The 10,434-nt window shown below is 53.5% G+C and overlaps 1 protein-coding gene across 2 annotated transcripts in view; it reads left to right on the top strand.

Moving 5' to 3' along the window:
* The first annotated feature begins 1,337 nt into the window (after positions 1–1,337).
* Positions 1,338–10,434, top strand: part of ZCCHC14 (zinc finger CCHC-type containing 14) — a 61,558-nt gene continuing 52,461 nt past the window's right edge. For both annotated transcript variants that reach the window (XM_036924191.2, XM_036924190.2), the window contains exon 1: positions 1,338–2,021. In XM_036924191.2, coding sequence (XP_036780086.2) covers positions 1,470–2,021 — 552 coding nt within the window. In that variant the 5' untranslated portion in view covers positions 1,338–1,469. The remainder of the gene's footprint in view (positions 2,022–10,434) is intronic.

Here is a 10,434-nt window from a genome sequence, read left to right as displayed (position 1 = left end):
CCGGGGCGGGAGGCCGTCGTTGGGGAGCGTCTCGGCCTTCGGCCCAGGCCCCGAAGAGATCCACTCGTGTTTTCAGGGACTCTATGGTGTGCTGCTCAGGCCGGCGTGGGCTCCACTCGCCGCCCAGCGCCGGACCAGGTCCCCAGGCGGCGGAAGGGCTCCGGGCGGCGGGCTGAGCGGCCCCGGCCTCGGCGTCGCGCCTGTGCACGTGGGACTCGGCCCGCAGGCGGGGGGGTTCGGGGCGGCGGGGGCAGCTCTCCCGGCTCGGCCCGCCCGCTCCTAGCCCCGCGGGCGCGCAAGCCTTTGCTGAAGAGACGCTAGAGGCTCCTCCCGGCGCGAGGCGAGCCGGCCGCCTCAGAGACCCGGGCGCGCCCCTCTGCGCGCTCACGGCCCCCTCCCCTTCCGGGAGTGCCAGGGCCCAGAGAGGCCGAGCCACTGGGCCAAGGTCACACAGCTTGCCGAGGCCAGGCCGGGGGTCGGTTTGGGGCTCCCGAGTCCCCTCAGCAGCTTTTGGAAGACGCGTTGCCCCCTGTTCTTACGTCCAAGAATAAAACAGGAAGGCCGGACGCCCGACTGTCGCCTCAGACAATGCTCCACGCAAAGCTGTGGGAACAAAAGCAGCCAGAAATCCGCCCCGGGTTTTCCACCGCGCTGGCCTGCCAGCCGCCGTGGGGCGGGGCGGGGCGGCTCCAGCGTGATCGACAGCCTCTGGGAGGCGTGACCGAGGCGGGGGCGAATCGGATGGGGGCTCGGAACAATCACGGGCCGAGAAGGGGAAGGCCGAGCCAATCAGCGGAGGGGGCGGGCCCTGCCGGCCGGGCTGTCGCGAGAGGCAGCCACCCCGCCCACTTGCGCCTCGTCCCGGCGCCCGTCAGCAGCGAACGCAGCGCGCTCTGCCCGGATCCGTCCGCGGCACGGCGAGTGGGGAGCGCGAGGCCGCGCGAGTGCCGGCGCAGATCCCTCCGCCACAGCCGCTTCGCCGCTGTGTGTCCCTGCGCGCTCCGCCGCCCGCCAGCCCGTGCGACGCGCCTGCCCGCGGCCTCCACCCGGCAACGGCCGGCCGGCCCAGGCGCGGCTGCGGCGGCATGGCCCGGGCGGCTCCGTCGGGGGGCGGCCCGCAGTGACAGACCCTGCGGCGCGGGGGGAGATGGGGGCGGCCGCCTCCCGGGCGACGACGTCGACGACGAGGAGCGGCCGCCGCCGCCGCCGCGCACCGGCCGCCGCTGGGGACGGGCGCGGGCCAAGAGCCCGCCCGTGAGCGGGGGGCCCGAGGCCGCTCGTCGCCCCCGGCCGCCCCGGCCGCCCCGGGCCCCCCCGGCGCCCCGCGCGCGCCCGCCCTCCGGCCCCTGGCGGGGGTCCCGCCCGCGCCGCGCGCTCCCGCTTCCGGCGCGCCCCCCTCCCGCGCCCGCCCGCGCCCCCGGCCCCGGGCGGCCCCCGGCCCCGGCGCGCGGCGCGGCGCGGGCGGCAGCATGGTGGAGAAGCGCTGCCCGCTGCAGAGGGACGGTGTGTACCGCTGGTTCTCGGAGCTGCCGTCGCCGCAGCGCGTGGAGTTCCTGTGCGGCCTGCTGGACCTGTGCATCCCGCTCGAGCTGCGCTTCCTCGGCTCGTGCCTCGAGGACCTGGCGCGCAAGGACTACCACTCGCTGCGGGACTCGGAGATCAAAGCCAACAACCCGGCCGACCTGGGCAGCCTCACCAACCTGACGGACGAGGTGGTGCGCAGCAAGCTGCTCGTGTCGCTGGCGCTGCTGGGCTCGGAGCAGCGCGAGGCGGCGGGCGTGCTGTACCGCACGCTCACGCACATCGACTCCATCATCCACAACTACGGGCTGCAGCTCAACGAGGGCCGCACGGGCGATGAGTTCCTGCTGCTCTTCACCATGGCCTCCAACCACCCGGCCTTCAGCTTCCACCAGAAGCAGGTGCTGCGCCAGGAACTCACGCAGATCCAGAGCAGCCTGAACGGCGGCGGGGGCCACGGCAGCAAGGGAGCGCTGCCCACCTGCCCGGCCTGCCACAAGGTGCGTGTCGCGCCAGCCTCCAGGCCGCCACCTCAGGCCCCGCAACCGCTCCCCGGGCCGCCACCCCAAGCCCCAGATCCCCACCACCACAGCCACCCCAGACCGCCGACCGCGTCCCCAACCGCCACCCCCAGGCATTCTTTCCGGGTCTCAAACCCCTGCCCGCGCTCCCAGCTTCCACTGGCCCCCGCCCCCAGCCATCTTTTCGCAGCCCGAGTCTCCCACCCCAAGTCCCCGCCCGGCATCCCCGCCCCTGCTCGCGGAGGTCAGCGGGTCGGGGAGGAACGCGCTCGCTCGCCGGGAGCAGAGGCGCCTGGGGCCCGGGGCCCTTCGTTTGGGGAGGGGGAAGCCCGGGTCAGAGTTCGCGGCCCTTTGTGTGTGTCTTCCGCGTCGTGGTGGAATCGCGATGAGGCCTTTGTCCCCTTAATAGGGCTCTTGGGTGACAGATAACAGTTATGCATTGTGTCGCCTTGCTTTCTCCAAATCTGGCGTTTATTACCAGAAAAGGAAGCCGCTAGTGAGGTGGAGATTAGAAGGCGTTAGAATCTTAGGCGACGTCGGCGGGGTGTCCTGTGGGTCCCCCAGGGCCTGGGTGTCCATTTCCCTTGAGTGGGGCTCGTGTGCATGTCGTATGTGTAATGTGCTTGTGAGTGCGTGTGCGCGCGTGAGTAGATGTGTGTGTGTGTGTGTGTGTGTGTGCGTGCGGTGTGCGGGGGTGTAGCCGTGTCTGTGTTGTGTGTTTAGGAGTCAGGCTACTGTGACAGAAAAGCCCGTTTTTGGGGGACCACCTTCCTTTGTAGAAATAAATCCCAGGCTGACTTGGACCCCACGGGTGTTGGTTTCATAAGGAATGTTAAGCTAAGACCTTCTGTCTCCAAATTAAACAGGAAGGGCAGGGGTGGTCATCCACTTAGAAATGTGAACCTCTGTCTAAATGTTTTGAAACTATGTAAACACAAAGCGTTTGGGGCTCAAACTTATTTTTAACAGGCCCCTGGGATCCAGTGCCAAAATTGTGCTCCAAGAAAAAGGATTTCTGTCTGACCAAGTGTGGTGTGTGTACTTCGATTACAGACTGACTCCACTTAGGTTGCAGCTGGGACCAGTGGTGCTAAGTGCCTTTTGCCAGTGTCTGAGCTGTTTTAAGTTGAAATGCTGATAGTCTCTGGTTTGCTAGTGGTGGTTTTAAGCTGTCGGTCGTTCAACCCTGGATGGTGGGTTTTCTTATTTAATATCTTCCTCTAAGATGTGGTTGTGGTGTACCTACGTTGGTTTTAATCTATGTCTGATCTTTTTTGGTGACTCTGACCTCCAAGACTGTGGTTTTCTTTTTAAGTGTGTGTGCACATCCCACCTTGAACCCCATATTGTGCACTGGGCAGAGAATGTTTCAGTTCCACCAGAGGGAAAACAGGTCCCAGGACATCTGTGTGTAGGGAACTCAGTCAGCTTTGGGGTACCAGCAGAGCGTCACCTGTTTATGGGCTTTCAGCCCCGTAGGGTCAGTTTCACGGGCCGTTTGTCCAGATGCTGAGCACTAGTAACCTCCAGGCTGTTCCTCCAGTGTGCTCCCCTTTTGAAGGGGACTTGCTGTGTGTGCGGGTTCATCAGTTTATGAAAGCAGAAGATGACGATTATTATTTTGGTGGGTCAGTGAGCTAAAGCTAGACCAAAAATCTCTTTAAGAGAGCTTTTCTGTCAAGCCAAAAATCCCTTTGATGAGATGGAGGAACTAATCTCCCCCACTCCTGCCGCAAGGGAATGAATTGACCAGCTGTGTGGCCGTGGCCAGAATCCTCCCAGCTCTCCGGGTTTCCTGCTGCAGTAGAGATCAGGCTATACCTGCCTCCGGCTTGGTCTGAGCGGTGATCGTGTGAAGTGAGTCGCTCCTCAGTGGGTCCTCAGCAGCGTTTGGTGGCGGAGCACTAACTTAAGCAGGCACAGGGTTATAGAGTGAAATGTTTATGTCCTGGAATGTTATGTTTGCCTGACAGTTGTTTGCTCATCTGTGGGAAATGGGAGAATTCTGCCTAGCCCTTAGTAATGAGGTTATGATGAGCAGCCTGGGGGCCATTGCTTCCATGTTTCAGGGCCAGGGTGTCTGACTTCCCACATCCCCCATGTCGCTGCCCAACGACTTTCGATCCCATTCATTAGCTTCTGATCCTTTGCTGCCTCACAGTTAGGGCCCGACTTTGAGGAACTCTTTGCTGCTTGGAGGCAGCAGCTCTGAGGAGATCTAGCATGTAGGTGGCTGCCTGGGGGTGTTTCCGTGTCTGACATCCAGTGTCATCCTGAATAGCAGCCCTGCTTAGTGCTGTTTGTTTCTCTTTAGAAAGCTGTTGTGTTTCATTTTGAACCCTGAGCTTAAGGACTTAATTTTTTTAGAGATAAAGATGTTGCTTTTTCTTTTTGTTCTTTAAATCCTGACTAAAGTGATATTTGTTTTAACTGCCTTTTCTTATATAGTCATTGTTTGCAGTTGCTTCTCCAAACCGCACTGTGTTATTTAAAATTCTTACTGCCCAGATGTAGAAGTAGTTTAAAAAGGTGAGGACTGTGAAATAGACATTGTTGCTTTCAGCAGAGAAAGCGTTCCTGGCGGTGAAGCTGGGTGAGTCTGCTGGGTCCTGCAGCGGCATCCCTGCCCTGTGATCGTAGCCGGCAGACCCCGCAGAGGTGCTGCTCCTTAAGGCACCGTGTGAAGTGATAGCGGTCAGTTTGGATTTTGCTACCTCTGTCTTCCCATTTAAATATAAAGCCAGAGTTTTGGAAAAGTTTACATTTATCCCTTGTAATCTTTTCTCTTTCTGATGTGCTATAGTGTGTGCTTACATGTGCTTACAGCTTTACTGGAATTTAATTCACCCCGTTAAAGGGTAAAATTCAGTGGTCTGTATTCACAGAGTTGTGCAGCCGTGACCACTGTCTAATCCCAGAACATTTCCATCACCCGCAGAAGAAGCCTGTGCCTGTAAAGCAGTCACTTGCTCTGACCCCCAAGGCCCTGACAACCACTAATCTAGTTTGTGGATTTGCCTGTTCTGGGCAGTTCCTGTAATGGCATCGGCGAGTATGTGGCCTTTTGTGCTTGGTTTCTTTCGCTTTGTAGCATAACGTCCTCAGGAGTCGTTCATGTTGTGGCCCATGTCTGTGCCTCGTTCCTTTCTGGGTTATCGCAGCATGTGGATAGACCCCATTTTGTTTCTCCATTCATCTGCTGATGGACATTTGGATTGTTTCGTGTGCTTATTTGTACTTTTTTCCTTCATGGTTAATAGGCTCTTAATCTCGTCTACCTAACATGTTGCCCTTGGAGCATTGCCAACACGTGGCTGTCCTGGGGACCTCGTTCTTGTGGTCATAGTCCACCCCGCTGGTGCTGGGCGCTGCGGGCAGCGCTGGGTAGCCCTGTCTTTGGCCTTTCTCAGCAACTGCAGCCGAGGTGACAGGCGACCCTTGGTGCTCAGGGCTGTGCTGTGGGGTGGGCTCAGTGGTCGGGAGCTGGGGGGGGGAGCCTTGGCTCAAGCTGTCTTGGGCAGTGTTGCTGTGAGCACCTCCTCCCACAGTTCCAAGTCCATCTGGGAGGGACCATCACTGAACTGCTTCGGGAGGTTGTTTTTTCCAATGGGTGCCAAAATACTTTTTAAAGTGCTCCGTGCAAGAGTGTGGTGGTGGTGGTCTTTCTCTGGGGACATGTGCCGTGGCACAGCCTGCGGGCTGTGGTGGTTTCTGCCATGCGTGCTGCAGGGAAATACTGTAGGGACTCCGGGCATAGGCAGGTACTGTGCAAGCCTGCTCAGTCTCTTCTCTTGCCCGAGGCATGCAACAGCATGCTCTGTTTCATTGCTTTTCATAAGTTGTCAAAAATCATTGTAGTTCAGAGGAGCAACCTGTACTGCGGTTATCATGTGAGGCATAAACCGCTTCTTCTGGCCTCGTCTTTAACCTTAAACTCTGCCTATTGCCCCTAAAAGTAGTCAGCATTCCACAGGGAGGGACTTGGTCTGCAGCAGCTGTTAAGGCTGTGGCCTAAAGGCTCAGCTGTGGGTCCACCTTGAACACTTGTTCTCTGGGCAGCTGAGCATGGCCCAGCCTATGAACTAAGTCCATGAAGTCTCTGAGCTAGTCTAGCTGTCTTTGTTTACATTGTGCCTTTTATTACACTACAGGAGATAACATCGTAAAACATACCGGAATTGTTGTTATGGGTCAAAAGACTCATCTGCATAGTGGCATGTGTGTCGTAGGGACTGAGACATCCTGGGACGAAGCTCCCGTTGCTCTCTTGGTGTTGATGCAGTGTGTTCATTGACTGAACCTGACCACACCTTGGAGCTGTAGTAACAAAGCCACTGCAGTGCAGCCTGGTTTATGTGGCACTTCCATTACTGCCCTTTGCCCTCACATTATTTGACCTTTTTCAGCAACTGCAGCTGTGTACTTCCACATGCGCTGGTGCGTGTCTGCTTTATTGAGCTCAGGAAACACTTGGATTCCTATTGTGCACTATTCTGGAGAACAGTTGCAGTAACCGGGCCATTCATGTTATGTTGGGGTGTGAGGAATGTGGGGGTAGTACTTGGACAAGTTGGAACATAGTTACAGATGAACATCAGCATTAGCCTTGTTTCTGCAGTTTTTGAAGTTCATTATTTACCTAGGATTAATTTTACCCATTTTCTCCTTAGTCCTGTATACTTCATTTACCTTTTGGATTGAGGGCATTTTGGATTAACATGTATGTTTTTCCAACAAATTCACACGTGAGTTTTGCATCTTCAGAAGCAAGCTAGTAGAAGGCACCTTTTTGTTGTTTGTTAAATAGGTGGCTGATGACCCTCTTAGAGACTGTTAGTAAATGAAACAAAAATTTTTATTATGTCTAGAAAAAATAGTTTCTACTTGTTTTTTTTCCTGCCTTAGGTATATTAGATTTTAGAAAAAGATCCTTTGGCTGTGCCTGTTTTTGAGAAGCTCCCACTCAGGACACTAGTTATCTGTAGTTCCAGTAAGAACTGTGGCCATAGGCTCACTAGTTCACAGATTATTGAAGGGTTTCAGATTTTGGACTTAGGCTGGACATACACAGTTTAGAAACTGGTTTTAATGAGTCCCCAGTTTCTGTAGATGTTATGTATGTGTAGAAATCTACCACTTGGTAGAACATTCCCTGTCAAAAGTGAAAAGCAGTAAACAAGAACTAAGAAAACAGGTTAATTCTTAAGGAGTTTTTGTTCTGGTTTAAAAGGCCTGAAGTTACTTAGAATGAGAAACACAGGCAAGACAGTATCTTTCACATGACTGATATTCTGATAGTTGTTTCTGATACATGATGAGGGCATCCTTAGGTAGGACTGGACTTAAAGTGCAGTCCACAGAGGACTTAGCCAGCGCCATGACAGCATCACTTTAGGGAGAGGAGCCCTGCAGGCCTCAGTGCACTGGCCCATAAGGCATGAGGGGTTTTAGACAGATGTTTGCAGGTTCACAGCAGCCTTACCACCCTGGGAGCATCTGCTGGGGGTCGGAACCTGCCTGATGCCCCGTCTCCTGTTCCAGGGTCAGAGGTTTCCCGTCTGTTGCTTGCTAGTCCCTCCATCTCTGTTTTGGTCACGTCTTTCTGTTTCCTCAGAAACATTGTTGGGTCAGGTGTCTGAACTTTGCCATTTCCTGTTCCCCCCACATCCTTTACACCAATCTTTGACCTCCACTGTTTTTCCACTTGGTGCATAAATGCTTTCAGGCTTCTCTTACTTGTCTTTTAAATAATGAAATCCTTCCTTTAACGTTGCCCACCTCTGTCACTCACTCTTGTCTCTGTCTCTTTGCTTCTAGCAGGCATTTGGTGAATTGTGTATGTCATCCCCTCGCCCTCCAGTGCAGTTGGGGAGGATGCTCAGGACATTTCCAGGTGCAGGCTACACTCCATCTTTCTACCTAGGTGCTGTGCCTCTCACTTCACATTAGAAACAAGGTTTCTTACCCTTTCCCCAGCCATCCAGTTCTCTTCCTCTCTTTGTTCCTTGCAGAACCTCCAGAGATATTCTGTGTGTGTTGACAGTGGATAGCTGGTGTCTTCCCACACGGGTCTGTCCCTTGCTTTCTCCTCTGGCATCTGGTGAGTGTCTGCTGGAGGTCCAGGAAGCGTCCTCATTGTGGTTGATGGCTTCCCCGTGTGACTGTGCTGTTTAATTGTCTCTGTGGATTGTTCCTGTCTTACTGTGACAGACCTTGGATGGCTTCTGCCATGTCGGTACATCTGTCTGTAGAATGGAGAGCCGGCAGTGGGGTTGCTGGTGGGTCAGGCGGTCTGTGCTGCTGTGTGTGAGCTGTTGCTGACACCCGCCTTCTGGAATTTCCACAGCAGCGTGTGAGTACCTGTCTGTATGCTGGCCGCTGGTGGGGCATCCGTCCCATTAGGTGAGAAACACGTCTCAGTGGTTTCATTTTGCAGTCCTCTTAACCAGGTTGAGCATTTTTTCAAGTGAACCATTTTATTTATTTTTAGCAAGCTGTCCATGCCCTCTGCCTATCTCTGTTGGGTTGTTGATCCTTTCTTTATTGTTTTTAGGAGCTCTCAAGGAAATGCCTTTTTGCCTGTTAGTGGAAGTTGCAAGTATTTATTTTTGCAGGGGCGGTTCCCTTGCCTTCTGACCTTGCCATGTAGGTTTTCTTTTACTGTCGTATTTATCAGTCTTGTATGGCTTCTGGGCTTTGTGTTGTAATTAGACACACCTTGCACACTTTGCATTGTATGTGTTACTATACATAGGCTTATATTTTGCTCATGGACATATTATGCACTGTACATTATAGAAACAGTCCCTGTGATGTCTTGTTATGGAACTTGTGTGATTTTTCATTTTATATTTAACAGATCCATCTGGAAATTATTCGGCGTAAGGTACAAAGCTAGTTTTACATTTTCCAGATAACAGCCCAGTTGTCCCAATGCTGTCTTTTCCCTTTCATATTTGAGATGATATCTTCATCCTAGGCTGCGTTTCCCCTGCATGTTTGGGCTTTCTCCTAGAGTGTCCGTCCCGTTGCTTCGATGTCTCTATCTAGGGACCTCTTACTTGCCGATTCGCTGGGTCCTTTTCAGTCCTTATCTTTGTTATCTAGTTTGTTCTGTGGGTTCCCCGCATGGTGGAATTCCTAGGGGAGGGATTATTTTCTAAGTACACTGCTGAGGCACCGCGCAGATGCTGAGTGCACGAGTCTGGGTGCAGCTTGGGCAGCCCTGAGGTCTGCACACCTGTCGCTTGTCCGACACTGCCGCTTTCCTGTGTCTCAGGGCTCTCAGCGTCTCATGTACTTCCCTGTATTTTTGTTGAGGGTGTTCTCACTGATAAATCCCAAATCTGTGCCCAGCTAGACCTGAGCTCGAGCGGGAGGGTCCAGGTTGCTCATTATGTCCAAAGGCAAGTTTCTCTCTTCCCATCCTTGCCCTTCCTGCCCTTGTCAGCAGCAGCCCATGCCTATCGTACAGTCTGCCTTCTTTCTTATCCCTCCAGCCAGCTTGTTGCCAAGTACTAAAACCTATACAGGTTTGTGCTCTATCAACACTGCCACAGCCCAGGTGGTATTCTCCCTGTCTGTCTGTCTGCCACCCCTCTCTCTCCCTCAGTCCCTGACACCCCCACTTGGCATGGTAGTCCCATACACAGCACGCTTTTTTTTTTCCATTTTTTTAATTTTTAATTTTGGTATCATTAATCTACAGTTACATGAGGAACATTATGTTTACTAGACTCCCCCCATCACCAAGTTCCCCCCACATGCCCCATTACAGTCCCTGTCTATCAGCATAGAAAGATGTTGTAGAATCACTACTTGTCTTCTCTGTGTTGCACAGCCCTTCCTGTGCCTCCCCCCACATTATACATGCTAATCATAATGCCCCCTTTCTTTTTTTCCCCCCTCTAATCCCTCCCTTCCCACCCCTCCTCCCCAGTCCCTTTCCCTTTGGTAACTGTTAGTCCATTCTTGGGTTCTGTGATTCTGCTGCTGTTTTGTTCCTTCAGTTTTTCCTTTGTTCTTATAAATCATTTGGTACTTGTCTTTCTCCGCCTGGCTTATTTCACTGAGCATAATACCCTCTAAGCTCCATCCATGTTGTTGCAAATGGTAGGATTTGTTTACTTCTTATGGCTGAATAATATTCCATTGTGTATATGTACCACCTCTTCTTTATCCATTCATCTACTGATGGACACTTAGGTTGCTTCCATTTCTTGGCTATTGTGAATAGAGCTGTGATAAACATAGGGGTGCATATGTCTTTTTCAAACTGGGCTGCTGCATTCTTAGGGTAAATTCCTAGGAGTGGAATTCCTGGGTCAAATGGTATTTCTATTTTGAGTTTCTTGAGGAACCTCCATACTGCTTTCCACAGTGGTTTAACTAA

This window comes from Manis pentadactyla, chromosome 15 (genome assembly GCF_030020395.1).
Source record: "Manis pentadactyla isolate mManPen7 chromosome 15, mManPen7.hap1, whole genome shotgun sequence".
Lineage (NCBI taxonomy): Eukaryota > Metazoa > Chordata > Mammalia > Pholidota > Manidae > Manis > Manis pentadactyla.
The sequence above is the reverse complement of the archived record's forward strand: the minus strand, read 5'-3'. Positions and strand labels throughout refer to the sequence as shown.